The following is a 21,226-nucleotide window of genomic DNA, read 5'->3' as shown; positions in this document are numbered from 1 at the left end:
CCTTGGATTTTCTCAGGGCCGTAGGAGAACACAAACTCCACCTTTCCATATTCAGGGAAGCGTTCATCTGGCAGGGAGAGAGCAGAGCAAAGGGACATCTCCATCTGTCCTTCCAACAGTACATAGACGAGCACAACAAACACGCCCAAAGAACAGGGCACCTGCTCCACAGAATCACAGAATGGCTTAGGTTGAAGGGGACCTTAAAGATCATCCACTTCCAACCCCCCAGCCATAGGCTGGCTGCCAGCCACTAGACCAGGTTGCCCAGGGCCCCATACAACCTGGTTTTGAACACCTCCAAGGATGGGGCATCCAAAACTTCTCTGGGCAACCCGTTCCATACCTCACCACCCAGCCAGCTGACCACCTCAGCCAGGTCAAGAGTTATCCCTGGGCAACGATACCCAGATTTGGGATGATGCTGTCACCAGTCCCCACCTGGCACCACACCCATCAGATGCATCAGGATGGCGCTGGTTCATCTCCACCCTGGCCAGGAATGGAGTAAGGACTGCCCACCACCAAACCCTTCCCTAAATCACCAGAATAGCCCAGTCTCACGCAGCCTGGAAGATGGATCCTCAACAGTTCCCAGACAATGAGACCAGCACTGGAGCTGCAGGAGGACTGGAAAACTGGGAGAAAAGAGGAAGAATCTGCATCAGGCAGCACAGTTACCCCTGAATGCCTCATCCAGGTCCTCCTTGCCAAAGACGATGTCCAGGTCATGCACAGCGCAAGTGTGGAACTGCACACGGAAAATCACGTCACGGGTCGGGCTGCGGAACTTCTTGTGGTAACACTTGAGCTGTGGGGGAAGCAGGGATGAAGTGAGCCCCCAGGCTGCCAGCATGCCCTTAGGGCACAAGGACTACCATTTCCCAGCTCCCCATGTGGGATGGGGCGAGCTCCTTACCAAGATATCACCCTTGAGCAGCAGCCCCGGCTCGATGGTGATGCAGATGCCCGTCTGGCTGTCCCCTTGCACGTTGCTGTGGAGAAGGACAGTGTGAGGACACGAGCCCCACGTCCACCAGCCCCTTCCACCCTAACCTTCCAGTAAGGGGCCCAAAGCACAGGGCTCCCCCCTGCCTCTGTGTTCCTGCCCACAACCCTGCCGTGCACCAGGGAGCTTCCTGTGAGCAGTGGCGTCAGCGCTCAGCGGTGGGGGACGAGCGCAGGGGACGCGGGAAGAAGGGAGTTGGATTTCACAGGCAAGATAAACCTGGAGTTTATTACCGGCGTCCCATAAACAGTCTATTAAAAGCTGAAAGGCGAGGCTGGGGTGGCAGTAAATCTCAGCTAACGGGGATAGACGGATGGCGGGGATGGGAGTTCCTGGTTCAGGGGGGTGGGATGGGAATACCCCAAAGGCAAAGAGCTCTGTTCCCCTTAAAGGGGCCCAGCTGCAGGCTGGGTGTGGGGCCAGGAGCTGGGGAATCTGCATGGGATGTGGCCCCAGCATCCAGGCAACTGGAGAAACTAGCTCCTTTGCCTGCTCCCAAGGACCCTGGGGATGGGAATGGGGACGCAAACCCAACTCCATGTGGTAGCACCAGCAGATGGTATTGGGATAAATTGTAAGGAGGTTAAGAAGTGGAGAACTATTCTGGGGGAGGAAGAAAGGAAAGGAAAGGGATGCTATTCTGGAGGCTCTGGGGAAGATGCTCTTCACAGCTGCCTTCCTGCAATCTGCTCTGTACCCAAGTGCCCCCCAGTGGGGTGCTGGCAGGGCATCAGCCCTATAGGATTCCTATAAGGAGGGAGAACCATTACTAGGCAAGTGCTTCACATCATGCTGCAGCACAGAGATGGGTTTTGTCCCGATGGGAGCAGCCCTGGCGGGAGGAGCATGTCTCTGGCTGGAGGCAGGAGAATTGCCTCTGTCCCCAGGGAGGGCGAGGTGTCCCCAGCCCCAGGCTCCGCACAGCTCCAGGCTCCCTCTGCTGATGCTCAGAGTCACTACAGCCCTCCAGCAGAAGGCGACAGGACAGGCCAGCCCAGCCCAGTATGGCCCAGTGCAGCCCAGTATGGCCAGTTTTTCCCTCCAAGGAAGTAGGGAGCCTCTTTTTTGTGGCTGGCAGGAACCAAGAGGACTAAGCACTGGGATCACTGGGGATTTGTCCCTGAAATATCTCCATCTCCCCTCCAAGCTGCAAGCCCCCCCTGAGCTGGGCAGGAAGGGGAGCACCCTGCCCCACGTGCAGAGATAGTTACTAGATCCCCGATGTGTAGACGGGCTGCATGGCCTGGTAGATCTTCAGAAAGGGCCGACAACCTGGAAGACATCAATGGGGGAGAGAAGGCGCGTTGTTAGCCGGCAGGGTGGAGGGGCAGGGATTAGTCACGGGGTAGAAATCCAAACAGGGATGGAGCCAAGGCAAACAGCCACTCCCACCCCAGCCAGCCCGCACTGGTGAGGCCGCCAGCAGCGGGCAACATCTGGGATGGGCAGAAAGGGATGCTCCTGACTGCACGGGGCTGGGAGCAGTGTGGGAGCCCCCAGAGCCCAGCTGGGTCCTGTAGGACACGTCTGGGGCTAGGGGTGGAAATGAGATGGAGCCTGATGGGCTCTGAGTATAGCATCTCCTCCAGGTGCCCCAGTGGGCACTGGCATCCAGAGAGTACTGCATCCCCTGCCCAAAACCCAGTCTGTTCCCATTCTCCAAAAAGCCATCAGAAAAGCCTTATTGCTGATCAGCACCCAGCCCTAAGTGGGAGCACCCCCACAGCACATCCCTGCAGGGAAGCACCCTTCTAAAGAGAAGAGAACAATTCTACAGAGAGCAAGGGTAGAAAGCATTCGAATTGCCCAGCGTATTGTGGAAGGTAACCTCCTTGAAGGAGGAGGAGCAGCTCAGGGGCACCTACCGCCTTTTGATTCAAAGTTGGGGATGCCGTGCATGATGACATGATGCAGGAAGAGAGGCTTGTTGTTCATCTTGATGCTGCCGGACAGCAGCCCGCTAAAGTAGTGGATGTACCTGGAAGGGGGGCGGACAGGAAGCTCAGGGCCAAGTCCCACGGCTGGAGCTGTGGGGCAAACCCAAGTCCACGTGCCAGGACCCACCTCTTCTGGGAGGGCTGTCCCACCGGCACCACCTTGTCCTCGTAGAAGCGCTTCATGGCAAACCTGTCCAGAGCCTGGTCAGCACTGCGGAGACAAGGGGATACGAGAGGGAAGGAAAGCGCTGGCACCAGCACCACTACACTGCGGAGTTGAGCAGTGGGTAGGGAAGCTCTGGGACTGTGCCATTGCTCTCACCTGGCTGAGATATTGCTGTAGTGCATGTAGGCAGCCACGACTACCCCCAGCCGGCCACGGTTCCCCTGCGGGCACACAGACAAGGATATCACGGGGGTGGCAGTGCCCATCAGCACCGCGCACCCTCAAACCATACAACACACCCCAGTCTGCACACTGAGCCACAAAACACCAGGTTCCCTACACCTCTCAGCTTGCTCGGCCCAATCCCTGCAGCCCCCCCAGCGTATCGCCAGCACGGGGTCCAGCCCACCTTGTTGTGCAGCACCACCACGTTGTGAGCTGCCGCGTTCAGCCACGTGTCCATCGCTTTGCAAATGCTGCAGATCTTCTCCAGTGCCGGCGTGTGCAGGTCAGGCCACCCAAAATCCAGCACCTGGGCAAGGAATGGGGGGCAGGGGAACAACCAAGGGTCACACCCTGCCACTTCTGCCTCTGCAGTCCCCAGTTGATGCAGGAGTGTTGGGTCCCCATATGCCAGCTCCCCAACACCTATCTCAGCTGCCCAGGGGACCTTGCATTCCCAGAGATGGGGGTGATGCTCCAGGGTAAACAAGGGAGCACTCCAAGAGATGCCAACTTGGGGTGGTGGGGGAAGTCCTGGTGCTCTTTTCTGGGCTTTCCCTTCTCTGCCCCTCCAGCTGCTCGGTGAGGCAGAAGGGTGGCTGTTCCTGCCCTGGGAGCTTGCACCAGGTAGCTGTTCCTACTGCCCTGGCCCAGACTCAAAGCCCTCCACTCCCCACTGTGACCCACCTTGGGGTGAAGTTTGCTGATGTCATGTCTCCGCTCTGAGAGATTGAAAAGCTTCGGGGAAGAGGAAAGAAAGAGTGAGGGGACATTTTCTTCCCCAATGCCACCCCAACCTCTTCTTCACCCTCGAGCCTCCCCAAATCTTCATTTCCCCAGATACATTAACCCCAGTGATGCCCTGCCACGGAGCACTGCCGTGGCCAAAAATTCCCATGGGGTCCAAAAGGGACTGGAAAGCTTCAAGAAAGGAAAAACAATCTGTGTCAGTGCAAAGATCCTCACTCTCCAGCTCAGCGCATCAGGGTGAAGACTGACTGGAGGTGAGGATGTGACACCCATCCCCTACAGCATCCCATCCCCATCCCCAGGCTGTCAGGTCCTCTCACCACATAGTTGTCCCCATGCTTGGACTTCAGCATGTGGGCCACCTCACGGAGGTTGCTGCGGAAGTTCTGCTCCTCGGCTGTGCTGGGGTAGGAGACAGCGATGATGCGCTCCGTGATGTACACCAGGTCCAGCTCACAGCTGCTCTCCATGGCTGCTGTCACGCTCATGCTCCTGAGCAAGGAAGGGGACTGCTATCAGGACAGGGCACCGAGAAGGGGACATGGTGACGACGCTCCCCACCACCAGGGTCGTTTGGGCAAAGTGACATGGGCTGAGATGCTTGGGGACGCAGGGATAGGGCTACCCTAAGGCTTTCCCCTGCTCCCAAGTACCAATGTCCCCCCGCCACCGCAGGTCCCCATCCCCATGGTGCAGGTGTTGGGCTCTACCTGGACGTTTTGCGGTGTGCCTGCCCACTTCTGGGGGACCTCGTGGTGTCCTAAAGAACCAGAGAGGAAAAACAAGTTACTGCCATGGCTCTGGAGCCAGTCAGTGGCCACAGGTCACCAAGTGCAGTGACACTTGGAGCATCCATCCCCGACATGATGTCACCAAATGGCATCCAGTGAGCATCCTAGTGGCACCGTTTCCCCATATGGACACGAGCAGCCCCCAGCACACACAGACCTGGGGACAGCATGATGGCAGCCCCAGCACACCTGGCGCTGGGATGGGGCAGGTCTGCAGCTCACAGGAGGCTCACGGGGCCAGGCACTGCCATTTGCTTTGGCCGAGCCAAAAGCTGGGAGGAAATGTTTGAGCTCTCCAAGCAGGAAACTTCTATTTATGCATGTTCTCCAGCCTCAAGAATTTCATCTGCAGCCGGTTTGTTGGGTGACTTTGTGACCTCAGCCAAAAAACAAAGCAAGGTTTCCAAAAAAAACCACTAAGGGAAAATACACTCACACCTCATTAGTTTTAGGATCTCCTGCTAATGAGGAGGAGTCCTTTAAAGACTCATCTAGCACGGGTGGTGCATTCCGATTCCTAGGAAGGATCCAAACCTCAACGACCAGTAGAGCACCATGGGGCTGCAGGGGGTGCCACCAAGCCCAAAGGGTGGAGGAGATGCTGCAGAGATCCCCCTGGAGTGGGGGCCTCAGATCCCCATCCAAACCTGCCTCCCACCGTGTGTCACCTCAGCACGTCCCCAGGCTCTTGGCACCATCCAAAAGCCATAGGTCCTTCCTGCCTCCAGCCGCTGGCACAGTGACCTCAGCCACAGGGAAGGATGCGGAAACACTGAGAAATTCCCCAAAAGAAGCAAAGCAACAAAGGGGGTTCCTGACTCCTCACTGGACATTTCCAGCCCCGGTGCATGCGGAGGCGGGTGAGCAGGGGGAAGCCGTCTGCGTTGACTTTGGCAGGGCGTTTGTCTACACTGTCTTAGCAATTTCATGTCCACAGATTAAAAAGCGGATCCCTAGCTCTATGGACAGGAAAGCCGGCTTTGCAGCAAAAGCCTCCACTCCAGGGCCTCCGCTGGGCTCTCCCACTGCCTCTGCTCGTCACCTTGGGCACATCCCTTAGCCATCAGCACGGCCCTGAAATGGGGGTCTGGCAGCACTGGGGGCTCATGGGGTAAGGAGCAGAGTTTGGGCTGTGGGATAGGCACAAGTAACCCCCAGTAAGGTCTCAAGGTGAAGAACAGCGTCTGCCGGCACGTGGCACTTACCGGAGTGTCCACCTGCTTGGTGATGCTCTGCCCTGGGGATGGCTGTGGGAGGGGGGGAAGAGTAAGAAAAACGAGAGAAAGAGGAGAGAGAGATTGAGAGGCACATGCACACGCACAGAGGGGCGGCTAGGGTCAGAAGTTCCCCCCAGCTATTTCTGGCCCTTCCTAGGAAATGCTCCACGATGCCGTTTCCTTCCCTTCCTCCACGTGTCCGTTCTTCCTAAAAGCCAGGAATCCCTCGAAACCCAAGTGCGGCACCAGCACAATGCAGAGCCCTGCTGGGGGCCACTGCCCTCCTGCATCACCCCCGCATCCCCCATGGCACCACCCCCACCTCACTCCCACACCATCACATCCTCACCCCATCATCTGCAGCGGGGAGGTGATTTCCAACAAGAAAACCAGCCCCCAGCCTCAGCCGTGCCCTGAAACCAAGGCCACGGTGCAATGGGTTAAACAACAGTGCAGCCCCACCTCCAGGCACCGCGCCCCGAAATAAACACAGTGCCACAGTGGGATCGCGAGGGTCCCGAGCAGGGGATGCACAGGGAGGAGTGACTTCAGCGAGAGATCTCCTGCAGCCTCCGGAGAGCTCCGAGAAGGGATTGTGGACTGGGGGAGGGTGTCCTGACTCCAAGTATAGGGGCACAGGACAGAGTCACTGCCCAGGGACAGCCGGTCAGGTGGCACAGGGGGTTCTCAGCCCTGAGACCAGGAGACAAAGGGGAAGCCAGGACCAGGCTGTGCCCTGCTGCTACGGTTGCTCCAAGCAGGCGGGCACTGCCATTTCCAACACGGGCAACAGGGCAAACCCCTTTCAGCTTCCTCCTGAAGCCACAGTAACGGTCCCAGCTTGAAGCCAACACATTTTTGCCAGCGATAAGTGCCTGCGGCAGCGCGGGCAGAGATTAAACCCAGGGCAGACAACCACGGTGGGGCTCACGCGCCGCCCTCGTGAGCTGGCAGGAGCTGCGCCGAGCACCCGCTGTGCCACAGGGTGCCCAGCTGGGGTCCTGTGGCACAGCACCCAGCACCATGCCACAGCCACAGTCTTGTTCTGCCACCACACCCCACGCTTCCTATGTCCGGTGGGAAGGGCTCCTGTAACCCCAGTGGCTCTCCAGACCCACGCGCATCTGGCTGCTCACCAAATGTCCCCAGGAGGGACAAAAAGAAGGGGGTGACAATAGCTGGGGACGCTCACATTTGGCCTTGGGAGCCCACAGCCAAAGGCACATCTGCTACAGCTATCTCCGGGCGTGCGAGAAACCGCCTCGCTGCAAACAGGGAGGAGGGACACCAGAGCCTGAGATGGTCACGTCCCACTGCTGTCCCTCAGACAGCCCAAGGGGAGACAGCTCGCCACAGAGGCGTCACTTACCAGCTCATAGTTGACAGCAGGGGAGCACGGGGTGGCAGCCTGCAAGGGAGCAGAGAGAGGCACCCATTAGTCCCTGCAGCACCAGGTACAGGAAGGTCGCAACATGCCCTGCTTAGAGTATAGAGCTGGGTATGGGTTGCCCAAGCCACAGATGGGCAATCCCAGCCCCAGGCGGGCATCCCCACATGGGAAACCCCTGCCCCAGGTGGACAACTCCAGATGATCACTCCCAGCCCCAGGTGGGCAGCGCAGGGCTGATGCCAGGAGCACCTGGCACAAAACCCAGCCTGGCCTTCTCTGAGTACTTCTGCAGACGCCAGCTGAACAGCTCGGCTATTGTTACCTTAATTACCAGCGGCAATTACGGGCAATTAACCTCGGGTTTTGCGTGCGCCCCAGTAGCAGCATGCCGCAACGGGAGAGGCAGTGCTGGGTTGGTGGTGGTGCCCATGGGGGCACGGGAACAGCACTGCAAGCTGGCAGGGGCCTGGGGATGGCAGTGGTGGTGGGAGAATGCAATTCGGGGCACTTCATCCCCTCCATCTCCACCCCAAAGCGTGTCCCCAGAGTGGCAACCCCTCATGAGCCACTCCCCACCCCACGCCAGGCACTGACACGCTCAGCAATACACCACCACCGTGGCACGGGGACCCCTCGCAGCCCCGCTCAGTATCTCCATGGCTGTGGACCACAAAATAGGGATTTCACCCCCAAAATCCCCACTCCCAACAGCCGTGTCCCACCCCATCCCAACAGTGGATAGCCTCCAGCCGCCAGAGCGTTCCCGTCCCGCCTCCGTGTTTTGTTCAGGAGTTCCTCCGCCTTCTCCTCCTCCCGCTCCCTTCCCCTGCGCATTATTATTATGATTTTATTCTAATGCAGAAACGCTTCCATAAAAGGCCCCTTTCCCTGCCCCGCGGCGCTGGCCCCACGCCAGCCTCCCTGGAATGTTCTCCGGCAGCAAAGCCGCCACGGACGGGGCCGGCACGGGGCCGCACTGCACCCCACGTCCCCCCGGGGATGCTCACATAGGGTCCCCCCGCACCCAGCTCCCGAGGCCAGGGATGGGGGCAGTCCCCCGACGGTGGGACACAGGGACAGCGAGGGCGGGTAGGGCACTGCCCACCCAGCCTCTGCCTTCTGCACCTGGAGGTTTTCAGCTGCAGAACGGACAAAAGCTGGGTGTCCAGGGCGGGACCTCCCTGCCTTAATTCTCTGATGTCTAATATAGGGTTAGCCCTTCCTCGGGACACTGAGCTCCTGATGCAGGCAGACGGGAGCACCCCAGAAAGATGGAGAGAGACACTGCAGACCACGCAGGTGACAGGGCCACCGCCACCCCTTACATCCCCCATAGAAAGGTGGGGGGTCCCACGCACCCCCTGGACAGTTCTGCCCGACCGCAGCAGACACAGCCGCCTTTCTTCTCCCCGTGCCGGTGTTTGCATTCCTGCCGCCCAGCTCGCGCCGCCGCGACCCCTCCACCCGGCAGCCCTGCCCAGGAATGCGAGGAACGAGGCGCAGCGGGGCGGCTGCCCACCCCCAGCCCCCCGTGCCCCCCAAGTCGCAGCTCCCCCCCCAGAGGTCCTCACAAGGACCCAGCCATCTCCTCCCGAGTGAAGGCTAGGCAGCAAAATAGATGCAGCTGAAGCTTCCAACACAGCCCGTGTGGACTCTCTAATGTCTCGTATAGGGTTGTGCGCAGAGCACCACCGGGATCTCAGCACCCAACCATCTGCCATCGCCACACCTGCACAACTTCACACCCTCGGGACCTCACAGCCCTGTCTCCATGTCCTGCATGGCCATCGGCACACACCTCCCCCCCAGAGCCTTCCTCTCCCTCCTCCTCCTCCAGCGCCTGCTGCAGCCTCATCATCCCCACGGGGCTCTCCCCAGTGCCACACAAACCTCCTTGGAGGGAGCAGACTGGCTCAGCATGGGGCGGGCTGGGAGATTGCGGGGGTTCCCCCCAAGCTGGGCTGCTGGCACTGAGGGAGCAGCACTGCTGCTTATGGGGCCGGGCGAGTGCTGGCCCTCGTCCCGTCCGGCTGCCGGTGGGTCGCTCGGGCCCATCGCTGACGCATATCCCTTCCTTTGGGTGGTGGTTTTTGTTTTTCCCTTCCCCAGGAGCTTGATAAACATCCCCAAGCCGTCCGATATCCGGGCCGGTGCTGACCCTTGCGGTGCCAGGATCACTGAGCCCCAGTATGTGCTGCGGGGATGAGCAGAGCCCCACGCTGGGGCTGCAGCAGGGACAGTCCCTGTACCCAGGGATGCAGAGCCCATCACAGCTTCGCAGTGGGCGGGAGGATGGCGAAGAGGACGGTGACTCAGTGACTTGGTCACTGCCCCACAGGACGGTGCTGGGGTGGCACCGGAGGCAGCTGAGTGGAGATTCCGCGTCACCTCAGCTATCTCCTTGCACACAGTGCCATGTGTCATGGCACGTCCCAGCTGTGCACCACCTCCCCATGCACAAGGCTGGGTGGCTCGGTGGTGGCACCAAAGGGGACTGAGGCACACAGTCACCCTCCCCATGCCACCCTTCGGTCCCCACCACATGCGCCTGTGGCCAAGCCCAGCTCTGCACCACACTTTCTTCGCAGCTCCCGCTAATCTCCTGTTTATGCAACAAGTCCCAGGCAGGAGGAAGGCACATTTCCAGCTGCACTCCCCCCGCCAGCCCCACCCTGTACTGAGCAAAGCACTGAACTGCCTGTACAGGGGTCCCTGGATTGGGGGCAGCACCCCGGTATGGCTGCTTTCTGGGTTCCCCCCCTTAGCTGAGGGTTGGACGTGTCAGCAGACCATGGAGCGCTTTGGCGGCAGCTGGGGTGAGTCAGGAGCCGGGCGGACGCCGGAGCACAGAGGTCTTGCTGCTCCCAGGCTTCCCCCTGAGCATCCCCTTCCCGCTTCCTCCGGCCTCGCCATGTGCCTGACCCTGCAGCCTGGCTGCGCCCATGTCAGGCGCTCCCAGAGCAGGGCAGAGGCCGTGGGCTGGGCAGCACCCCATCCTCGTGGCTGTGTTGTGCAATACGTACTGGCGGTTCCCGAGTCGGGGGATGCTCTCCCTCCTGTCACCATCCCACAGGCTTGCTGCGGGGTGAACCTCCAAGCATCCCTCTGCAGTCACCCCATAACTAGAGTCCTGCTCTAGCACGGGGACCCCAGCAGCATCCTTCCCCTGGGGACAGCAGTGATTTCCAGCACTGCACACAGAGCCACCACGTTCCACAAGCCAGCCGCCCCGATGACGTGTGGGTGCCTGGTTAAGCTCACACTGGGGACGTGCTCCCTGCCTTGCGCCTCAGCACCATCCCCTTTCCAGCACCTCCTTGCTGCTGCTTCCAACAAACACCTCTGAGCGCCGGCCCCATAAACACCCTCACAGCAAAAGTCCCCGTCCCCTGGCACCGCAGCAAACCCGAGGGCACCATGTAAGGGAAGGCAGAGAGACGCTCCGCAGCCACCCCATGGTGATACACCCAACCAGGATTCCACCCCAGTGTTCCAGCAGTGGGGTCAAGGAGGGTGACAGCCCCAGGGCTCCTGGTGGCATGTCACTCGTCGGGCCGGCAGCCCCAGTGCAGGGGAACCGAGTCAGGAAGGCGATGCATGGGGTAACTGCGGGGCCTCGGGCTCCGGCTGGTTTCAATTGAACCGGCAGCACCAAAATAGCCTTGATTTCAACCCAAATAAGGGCTGCTCCTGGCTCCCAGGGGTTTGAGCAATCAGCCCAGAGGTTGCAGAGGTTGGACTTGGGGATGGGGGAGAAAGCCAGCATCCTTGGATCTGTTTGGGATGAAAAGTGGCTTTTTTGGATCAGAGTGGGGCAGAGGAACTCCACGTGCCCCAGAGCGGGGCTGGTCCTGTTCTGCCTCCTCCCGTGGGTGCTGGGCTCGGCACGGGGCTGGCCATGAGCAGGGATGTGCTGTGCTCCAGCACCTAAAAAGGCAACGTTCCCAGCGCCGCTCCGGCCCTGAGGCCAGCGCCTGCCCGGCTGCGTCCCCAAAGCCTGTGCCACGGCTGCTGTCCCTGCCCAGCTGCCACCCATGGGCACCGCAACACCTGCGGGCACCACCATCCCTGGGTATAGGGACACCCATCACCTGGTTACCTGATAAGGGGACCTGCTCCCAGCATGCTGCTGGCTTCTGGAGGAAGCCCCAGAGAGGGCAGGAACGGGGCTGGGGCCCTCGTAACAGGGTTCCTGTTGTCCCCAGCCCCGCGACAGCTCCATCCAACAGGAAAAGGGGGACCCCAGGTTCCCTATCTGCCCCAGAATGGCGCTGGGGATTGGCTGGGAGCAGTGTCACCCAGGGCTGGTTGGGGTGCAGGGGGCTTTGTTGGAATTGGGCTGTGCATGGGCTCTCATGTGGGATTGGCCAACAGGTGGATTCTCAGGTAGGGTTGGTCAACATGTGGACTCTCACCTGGAACTGGTCAACAGATGGACTCCCACGGGGCACTGTCAATACAGGGATTCCCACGTGGGATTGGTCAATACACAGACATTCCCATGGGATTGGTCAGATCCCTAATAGTCACACAGGACTGACTAGAGCAGGACTCCCACTGTGGGATCTGCCACTGCACGGACCTCACATGGGCCTGGCCAGCACCTGGGTCCCCAGGCGGGCTGCATGAGAGCCCTGCAACCCCCTGCACCATGTTGGCAGAGATCTCAGTCCCACTGCAGGCTGAGGGCTGTCTCATAGTGCCAGCCCCCAAAACTAGCCCCTCCTTTGGCACCCACAGGCCCCCAGCGGGTGACAAGGGGGCCAAGCAGTGCAGGTGGGCACAGGGGACAGCTGCCACCACCACAAGGTGCCACAAGGACAGGGTGCACCAGGCTGACACAGCACAGGCAGGAGGATGGCACCCTGCAAACCCCCCAGCTCTGCTCCAGCAGCCCCCAAACCAAGCCAGGGCACAAAGAGAGCTGCCAGCCCCCAGCTTGCTGTGGGACAGCCCCAAGTGAGGCTCTGGACCCCAAAACCGTGTGACAGGGGTGAGTGCAGCACCGAGGAGCAGGGCAGCGGGCCAGCAGCCCCATGGAGCGTCACGGCCAGCCCTGCCCTTCCTGGAGCGGGGGCCAGCTACGAACATTCACAGAGTCCTCAGCGCCCTTGTCACGAGGCTCCGGAGCCGGGACTTTTGGGGCTGTCTTCCCCCGGGGGTGCCCCTGCTGCAGGCGGGGTGCATGGGGTGCACGGGGTGCACGGGGGCTGCTGGTACTCGGCACGCTCTGCAAGGACCCAGAGAGGGGGATGCAGCCACCACCCCCTGCCCACGCCAACTCCATCCCCGCTGCCCCAACCCACGGGCACCCGGCCCGCGGTGGGACCGACCCCGCTGCCCCGCGCTCGGCTGTCCCAGGCGGAGCAGTTCTCTTTTTGTTGTTTTCCCCTTAAAAACAAAACGGCTGATGCCTCGCTCAGGCCGTTTCCTCTCCCAGGAACACAGCCCAAAAACATCTGCGCCGGGACCTGCCCTGGCGAATTTAACCCTCTGCGGGCCCGGCAGCATTGGGGCGAGGGAGCCGTGACCGCCGTGCCCCCCCCCCGGCCCCTCACCACTCATTAACTCGTGGTTTAACCATTGACGGTCCCGCAGGAGGAGCGGAGGAGGAGTTAACCCCTGCGCTGCCACCACGGAGGGGCTGTGTGGGGACACGTCCGCGGGGCGGGATAGGGCTGCTCGGGAAGGACCCCCCCCACCCGATTTCCCTGCACTGCGTGCTCTCCCTGACCCCCTCCCCAAAGCCTCCTCCGAGCCCGCCACGCCCCGCGGGACCCCCTCCAGCAGGGAACCGACCCACCGCGGTGTCCCCAAACCGAGTGGGGGGGGGGTGGCCAAGCAGCGCACGGATGTCACGCGTGGGACCCCTCCCCTCCCCCAGCAGGACAGGGGGTGCAGAGGATCCCCGCTCCGTGGCAGTACCTGGTTCATGACGCTCCCGAAATCCATCCGGGGTCTCTCGTGCCTACATCCGAAGGGGCCGGCAGCGCTGCCTCACCTGGCCGAGGGGCGCTGGGGGCGGCCGGGAGGCTGTTGGGGCGGGGGGGCCGGGGGCAGGAGGGAGCCTAGCGTCGGCAGGCGTGAAGGCGGACTGCAAGCTGAGCCCCCCTCCCTCCCCGGGACAAGCCCGGAGAAGGAAGGAAGGAAGGAGGGAGGGAGGAGGGAGGGGAGGGAAAGGAGAGGGGAGGGCAGCAGGGGGGGGAGAGCCGAAGGGTTTCGCTCCCCGCAGGCGGGACCCCGGCGATGGAGGGGTCCCCGCAGCCCCCCTCGCCCCTCCGCACCCCCAAGGCCGCTGGCTGCCGGGAGATGCGAGGGGGCGGCCCCGGCCTTGGGGGAGGGAGGGGGGTCCCGAGTGGCTTTTTTCCACCGCTCCCCTCCCTCCTCTCTCTTTTCCCTCTCTTTCTTTTCTTCCCTCTCTCCGGCGCGCTCCCAGTCGGACGCGCACACGCCCAGCCCCGCTCTCCTCGCCTCCCCCGAAAACGCCCTTAAAGGCAACCGGGAGCCGGGCCCCCCCGCCCCGAGCCCCGAAATGCGCCGCGCACCCCCCGGCTAGCGCAGCCGGGAGGCCCCGGGCGGCGGGGTCGGGCCCTTATCGCCCCGCGTGACGCCGCGGCGTCCCCGTGCCCTTGGCGGGGGGGGTGGCAGGGGCACGGGCGTGGGGCCCGGCTCGGGGCCTCTCTGCTTGCCCCCCCCTAGCAGGGGGCGGTTCGCTAAATCCAATGAGGGTGCCCAAAAAGTGGCCCTTGGGTACCCCCTCGGTGCCGAGGGGTGGGTGAAGGTTTACCACTCCTCCTCCACGGAAAGCAAAGTGATGGAGAAGCCGTGCACCATGGTGTTGCCCCGTAGCCCCACATCACGCACCACTGCCCCCCCCACCCCTCCTCTCTCACCCCAAACTCCAACCCAGCCATGCAAGTAGGCATGCGGGCACCATGGACCGTGTCACAGCCTGCCCTGTAGTGGCCCACAGAAAGGCAAAGAGGCCGGGGGGGCCACGAGCCAGCCACCAGGCCCAGCACTGTTGACATTTTCTCACCCAACACCTCCCCGTTCCTGTTTGCATTTCCGTCCTGGCGCTGCGGGCTCAGCCAGAACACCAGCGCTGGCCCTGCCTGCAGCCAAGGGACAGAGTGGCAGCAAGGGGCTCTCCCCTGCCTCCCTCTCTCCAGGGTGGGAGTGAGCTGCAGAGCTTCACGCCAGGCAGAGCATCCCACGGATTGCACCCCCTGTGCCAGCGCGGCCGGGAAGTGCCCGCATCCCATCCCACTGTGACCAGGGAAAGTGCTGCCTGCATGTGGGGAAACTGAGGCACAGAGCAGCTGCAAGACGACAGGGATTTCCACCCGCCTCTGTAAGATGAATCCCCACAGTGAGTGCAGTCCCATAGTGCCTGACCGAACCTGCTCTCAGCCCGCCTGCACCTCAGTTTCCCCTGGAAGGACTGGGAGGGAGCAGCAAGAGGCAGTATTGGGGGCAGTTCTCCCCTGAGCATCTCCCACTGCATCCATGGCAGCATCTGGGCACGGTCAGATCAGGTCGGGGTGCTGAGGGCTCTGCAGGGAGGAGGAGTGGAGGCAGAGGAGCAATGAATGCCCCGAGCTAGGAGCAAGGCACAGAGCTCAGAGCCAGCTCAGCTGTGGCAGAAATCTCAGCTCCAGCACAATCCCAGCACCCAGGACATGGCCCCAGGATGGCTCCCATTAGAGCCAGAGCCAGATGGGAAAGCATCAGGATCCCAGAGGAATGAGAGGGTAAGCAGAGGGCACTGACAGCGCATCCCTGTCCCCAGCCTGCGGGAGCTGTCCCTGAGGAGGAATGGAGCTGTCCCTTGGGGAGGTGACGTCACAGGACACAGCCACTGAAGTCCATAAATTGTCCCTGAACTCCATGCTCAGCCAAATACCAAATGAATCCCAGAGCCATCTCAGAGTGGTGGGAGCAGGTCCAGCACTCAGCCCCATGTCAAACCACAGAGCCCCACCACCACCCCGAGGTCTGGCCACTGACCCCCACCCAAACCTGCTCCTTCACATCCCAAAGCAAGCACCCAGCCTGGGAGAGCATCTCCACCCCAGGTTCTGGTGGAAGAAGGGGACAAGGCAACAAAGAACCAGGAGAGAGGCTCCCTGTGCCCCATGCCCCGCTGCTCACTGGTGCAATGAGTGTGCGCAGGCTCAGCATCCCTGCTCTCTTTCCCCTCCCGGAGGGTACAAGAAGGGCCCCAGCTCCTCCAGCAGCAGAGCCGACCCCCCCGGAGCTGAGACAGAGGCTGAATATTTGGGCGGTGACGTCAAGAAGGGGAAAAAGGAAACAGCAACAAGAAAAACCACCCAATCCCCTCCAGGACCCGCTGCATCCCCACGAGCTGGGGGCAGTGCTGCCCCCCACAGCCCCCCATCCCACACCCTGGCTGGGCCCGTGCCAGAGCTGAGGACACATTCCTGCTGTATTCCTCCTCCCTGCTCTGTTGTGCAGAGCCAGAGGTGTTGCAAATTATCTGTCCCGAAGGCAGGATAGCTTTGAACGGGGCACTGGGGACAGTGAGGAGTGCAATGGGCATATCCTCCCCTATGCCATGCAGCAGGGAGGCAGCAAGGCACAGAGGCTGGGGAATGGAGAGCCTGTCCCACAACACAACTGGGACACTGCTGTCCCCTCCCCATGTCCTCCCCACCTGCCCATGACACAGGACCCAGCCGTACCCTGTACATCGCTGTGCGCCCATCACCCCGCATCCTGCCCACTGCGTCCCCCCCTCCCTCAGCCAAGGACCCGGTCCCCGTGAGAGGGGACAGGAGATGCCGCGGGCACTGGGAGCTATAGCTGTGACCAGGACGCGCCTCGCTGCCCGGCACTGGCGCTGCTCCAGCACCCAGTTTAATGATGGACAAACCCCCCTCCGAGCCCCTGCAGGGGGCACTTGGAAAACAAGCCGGGTCTGGAGCCAGGCCAGTGGGGAAAGATCGGCCCCAGGGCACCACTGTGCAATGTGCACACACACGTGAGATGTTCTTGCACAGATGTTTTTGCACATGCAGAGGTGAGGATGGGACCCAAAGGATCGCACGCACCCGGTCTGGACTCTGTGACTCAGTTTCCCCACTTTTAAAAGAAGCTGCAGCTTTGGCCAGGGGGCTTCAGTGCAGGGAGGGATGGAAGAGGTGGATTGAGGGGCTTGGACGCATGTCAGTGTCCAGCCGTCTGTGCCCTCAGAGGGAGGGGGGAAGGTTTGCTAAGCAAGGAAAAATCCCCGAGTGGAGGGGCCGGGCGCGAGAAGGGCCTTACATGGGCATGGGAACGGCTTCGTGCTTCCCAGATGATGTCTGTACGTCTGCTCTGCCCCCCCCAGTGCCGCCCACAGGCTATGGGCACCCCGCCAGCCCCGCCTGCCACTACTGTCCCCATGGCCACCCCAGGGTCCCCAACACACACATCCCTTCCCACTGTACCCTGTCCATGTGGGGTTTTTAGTTGAACAGGGCCAGGAGGCTGCCAGCAGTGCTAGGGGCAGCAGGAGGGGTCAGGGCAGGTCCCCCCATAAGAGCGTATGCAGCAGCCACGACAGCACTGGGGGGCTCCAGAGCCAGCAGCAGCCAAGGATACTGTGGGTCCAGCAGCATCTCCAGGGCAGGAGGAGGAAGCTCTGGGGCACAAAGCACCACGCACCCTGGGGATAGTCCATTCCCCAATTCTGGGGGCTCAGGGGTTAAACGTGAGGAGCTTCAGGTAGACATGGGGCCGTTTTCTCCCTGTGCTAAGCCCCCTCCCCATGCATGCCCTCCCTGGAGACCCTACAGTAACAAGCGGTGTGAGTCAGCTGGCTGCTCTCCTGGCCAGAGGAGCCCCTCCCTGGGCACTGGCCCAGCGGAGCTGCACAGAAGGCCTCGGCCCCATGTATGCACCCCCTCCAGCAGCACCCCATGGGAGGTTCTCCAGCCTCCAGCAAGCACGGGAGGGGTGACAGGGGCTCACAAACTGCAGCCGGCCACGGGCTTCCATCGCTCACAGAGCCAGCACCCTGGGTATGATGGCCTACCAGTACACAACCCCATATCAGCCACCTGAGAATCCTCATCAGACACACACATAGGTGACACCAATGCCACTCTGACCAGACAGCAATGTGAGTACCAACCCAGTGGGGATGTGGACCCCAGTACCCCCCCCAAACATCCATAGTCCCTCCCATACAAAGTGGGGCATGCCATGAGGTGCCAGCCTTACCTTGCTTTGGCACTTGGTGTGGCAGGAGAGCTTGCAGCCTGCAGGAGGGGAGAAGGGGTCAGTGGGGACATGGCCATGGGGCTGCCCATGGGGGCTGGACAGGGTGGCACCCATGGGGAGACGCAGGCAGCATCAGCACTGGGCACAGAGCACAGAGATGCGCACTGCGGGTGCACAGACGCACACACCTTGCACACGTGCACATACACAGCGAGATGCATGCACACCTCATGCGTGACCCATCCACCCACGGTGAGTGTGCCAAAGGCACCGTGCCTCCGCTCACCCCAGTGCTCAGAGATTAACAGCATAAATGCATGCAAACACAGCTTGCGATCTCTCGCACATGCACACGTGCGCACACGCAGCTGTGCACAGCTGTGCACACGCACAGTGGGGCTGTATGGGATGCTGACCCACCAGGAACGCCAAGCGCTCCCCAGCGTGCCACCCCAAAGGGACATAAGGGTCCCTGTGCAGCATGCCCCATGGCCACACTGCCCCCCCCACCCCCAGGGCCTTGTCCCCCCCGGGATCATTTCCTGCAGTGCAGGGAACACAGGAAGCCGCATTGTTCCTGCGACCCAGAGCATTTCCTCCCACCACCCCTCGCACGGGGCTCAGCATGGCCACACACGTGCAGGTGGACACGTCACCGCATGTGCCACCGGGGCCTCGAGGGGACAGGGCCACGAGCGCCAGCAGGGGCGTGAGCATCCCACACACGTGATCCAGGGACAGCACTGCATGCATGTATGGGACACCACTGCACGCTCACTGCACACTTGGCCACGTGCACTCACAACCACACGCCGAAGTGTGCAAAAGCATCACTGCATCCTCTTGCTCGCGCACACGTCCCACCCCCTCACCTCGGCAGGTGCTGCCCTGGCGCGTGATGGCCTGCCGGCAGATCCCGCACGCCTTCACCTTCTTGAAGCTCGTCATCTTGAAGGCATGAGCCGGGGGGGACTCCAGGTCCTGGGGCTGTGGGACACGGGGACAAGTCAGCACAAAGACCCCCGTCTTTTGCCCCGTGCCGAGCTCTGCCCTGCTCAGTTTCCCTCCGGGCTAGGGTCAGCCAACATCTGCTCTCACTTCCCCGGGGTAGCCCCCACCTTGTGCCTGCCCGGGCCACCACACAGCGAGGGGTGGCAGTTGACCACCCCCGGGGAGACGCGGCCCCTTTAAATAGTCTCTGCCGCCCCCTGGCGGTGCGCTCCGGGGCTGAGCACTTGTGTGTGCGTGTATGCGTGTGCGTGCACAGGCGTGTGCATACACACGGACACACCCACACGCACACATGTCCACAAGTGGAAGTGTGGGTGCATGCACACAGATGTGCGGATATACTTACATGTGTGCACACACGTGTGTTGGTGTGTCCCTACATGCTGCAGCGTGCATGCATGTGTGCGCACGTGACTGCACATCTGTGCTTCTGTGTGTGCGTGCAAGTACACGTGTGCATGTCTGCAGGCCTGGGTGTGTGAGCACGTCTGAATGCATCAAGAAGTTCGTGCAAGTTGGTGTGTGAGCACAGTGAGCGTGCACATACAAACATGTGTCTGTGTGCGCACACACATGTGCACTTGCATTTGTGTCAATGCGCAGTGTGTGTGCACACGCACACCCAAGCATGCACACACGCCATCAGTGTAAAGCTGTGCTGTGGTTGTGTGCTGGGCTGGGACACGGGGGGGGCACATTTTGGGGAGCGTCCCCGCGGCCACGCTGCCCGCCATAGCACGCAGGAGCTGTGAGTGCGGGTACAGGGACAGCAGGACATGGGGACAGAAGGACACAGGGATGCTGGCACGGCCATGGGATACCAGACAGGGGAGAACAGCCCAGACTGGGGGGGACATCCATGGCAGCACGCCAGCCATGCCCACCCACCCACCGCCAGATGAAGATGTGAGAGCCACAAATACGCCTTTTCACGCCAGGACTAATGGGATTAAGCAGCAGAGTCCCCGCAACCCCACACCCCACCCCCACCCGGGGCCAGCATGCCTCACCGCAGGGAGCACCCAAGTGTGGGTACCACCCCCACCTGCCCCAGTTTTCCCAGTACACACATGGGGACACGAGGTGGGAGCACAAGGGCCGTGCACACGCGTGTGAGTGCACCATGTGCGCATTCCATGGACATTCCCCCCAGGAGCCATGGGAAAAGCCCCCCCTAGGCTGCCCAAGCCCCTGGGCTCGGTGCCCCCCCGGCCGGGGCTCACACGCCGCAGTTGCTGGGTGACAGCGAGGCCTCCCGATGCCATGAGCTCGTTTGCATATGCAAAGCGGCCCCCTCCCGCTGCAGGGTGCCCCGGGAAGAGGCAGTGCCCCCAGCTCCCAGGGACCCCCCGGGGATGCCAATGCGTATCCCGCACGCACATCCCCACCGCAGCCCCTGCTCTGCTTTGTTAACGGCAATTATCCTCATTAGGGAAAGCGCAGCCCCCTCTGTTCCCACCCCAGGGAGACCCCCTCCATTTGTCACATTGCCAACACGCCGGTGGGGGTGTCCCCAACCCATGGAACAAACGGGATCCGGCTCCGAGCTGGTAGGATCTGAGCATCATCCCTGTCCCCAGGGCTGGGGGACACTTACGGGGGGTGAGGACCGCCTGGGGATGTCACCTTGAGACCCATGTCACCCCAATAGAGGGGATGGTGGGGGGGTGCGGGGGGTAGACACCCCTGCCCACGGCCTTCCAGCAGAGGGACCCAGGGATGCTGGGAGGGGCCCCATGGGCTGGATGAGGCCCCGGGGAGAGGCGCCAGCTGCATGGACGCCTGGGTTCACTGCCCAACACTGCAGAGAGGTGCGGGCCGGAGGGGAGGCTGCCTCCCCCGGGGGACCGGGGCACCCGCCTGCTCCATCCGCTTCTGCTGGGATTGCAAAAGCAGGCTGGGGGTGGGGCACCGGGGTCCCGGCCCGGAGCATGGGGCACTCCGCAGCACAACTGGCCCGGAGGGTGGGGGCTCGTAGCCGAAAGCCCCCAGCACACCCCGGCAGCTCCCAGTTTGCCCAGTTCCCCGCCTCCCAGTGCCAAAGGACAGAGGAGTCCGAGGACCGCAGTGGGATCCCGGATGGTCGTAACGGGGAAACAGCCCCTAGTCCCAACAACCCTCCCTCGGAGACCCCCTCCCCATCCAGCCCAGCGTCCCTCGCTCCCCCCGCCCGTTCCTCACCGCCACGCAGTCCCGGGCTGCTGCCCTCCCCAGCCCCCGCCGCTCACCGGATGCCCCCACCCCCGGGCCTCCCCCACCGCTCGGTGCTGCGGGGGGCGGGGGGGGTTCCAGTGCCAGCGCAGCTCTCTGTCCCGCTTCATCCGACCCGCTCCCGCTCCACCACCGCCGCTGTCCCCCCCGCGAAAGCACTCCCGACCCCGCGCCCCCCGGTCCCGGAGCCATACCCAGAGCAGGCAGGAGAGGCACAGCCCGGTCATGCTGCCCCGCGGCCCCGCCGCACCGCCCGCAGCCGTCCCGCTCGCTCCGCCCGCCCGGCCCGCCCCCG

At 62.2% G+C, this 21,226-nt stretch overlaps 1 protein-coding gene across 11 annotated transcripts in view; it reads right to left on the bottom strand.

The window, feature by feature from the left end:
• Positions 1 to 21,190, bottom strand: part of TNS1 (tensin 1) — a 49,584-nt gene extending 28,394 nt beyond the window's left edge. For 5 of the 11 annotated variants that reach the window (XM_021397680.1, XM_021397681.1, XM_021397682.1 and 2 more), the window contains exons 1-13: positions 7,462 to 7,500; positions 6,081 to 6,122; positions 4,795 to 4,844; positions 4,405 to 4,576; positions 4,022 to 4,072; positions 3,522 to 3,644; positions 3,269 to 3,333; positions 3,074 to 3,157; positions 2,875 to 2,987; positions 2,221 to 2,281; positions 920 to 995; positions 682 to 811; positions 2 to 67 (exon numbers count right to left, since the gene is read on the bottom strand). In XM_021397680.1, coding sequence (XP_021253355.1) covers positions 2 to 67; positions 682 to 811; positions 920 to 995; positions 2,221 to 2,281; positions 2,875 to 2,987; positions 3,074 to 3,157; positions 3,269 to 3,333; positions 3,522 to 3,644; positions 4,022 to 4,072; positions 4,405 to 4,572 — 937 coding nt within the window. In that variant the 5' untranslated portion in view covers positions 4,573 to 4,576; positions 4,795 to 4,844; positions 6,081 to 6,122; positions 7,462 to 7,500. Of the gene's footprint in view, position 1; positions 68 to 681; positions 812 to 919; positions 996 to 2,220; positions 2,282 to 2,874; positions 2,988 to 3,073; positions 3,158 to 3,268; positions 3,334 to 3,521; positions 3,645 to 4,021; positions 4,073 to 4,404; positions 4,577 to 4,794; positions 4,845 to 6,080; positions 6,123 to 7,461; positions 7,501 to 13,407; positions 13,960 to 17,709; positions 17,748 to 18,581; positions 18,697 to 21,125 lie in introns of those variants that run through there. The other 6 variants (XM_021397685.1, XM_021397686.1, XM_021397687.1 and 3 more) reach the window with 6 other exon arrangements.

Source organism: Numida meleagris, chromosome 5 (assembly GCF_002078875.1).
Source record: "Numida meleagris isolate 19003 breed g44 Domestic line chromosome 5, NumMel1.0, whole genome shotgun sequence".
NCBI lineage: Eukaryota > Metazoa > Chordata > Aves > Galliformes > Numididae > Numida > Numida meleagris.
This window is presented reverse-complemented; position numbering and strand designations above follow the sequence as displayed.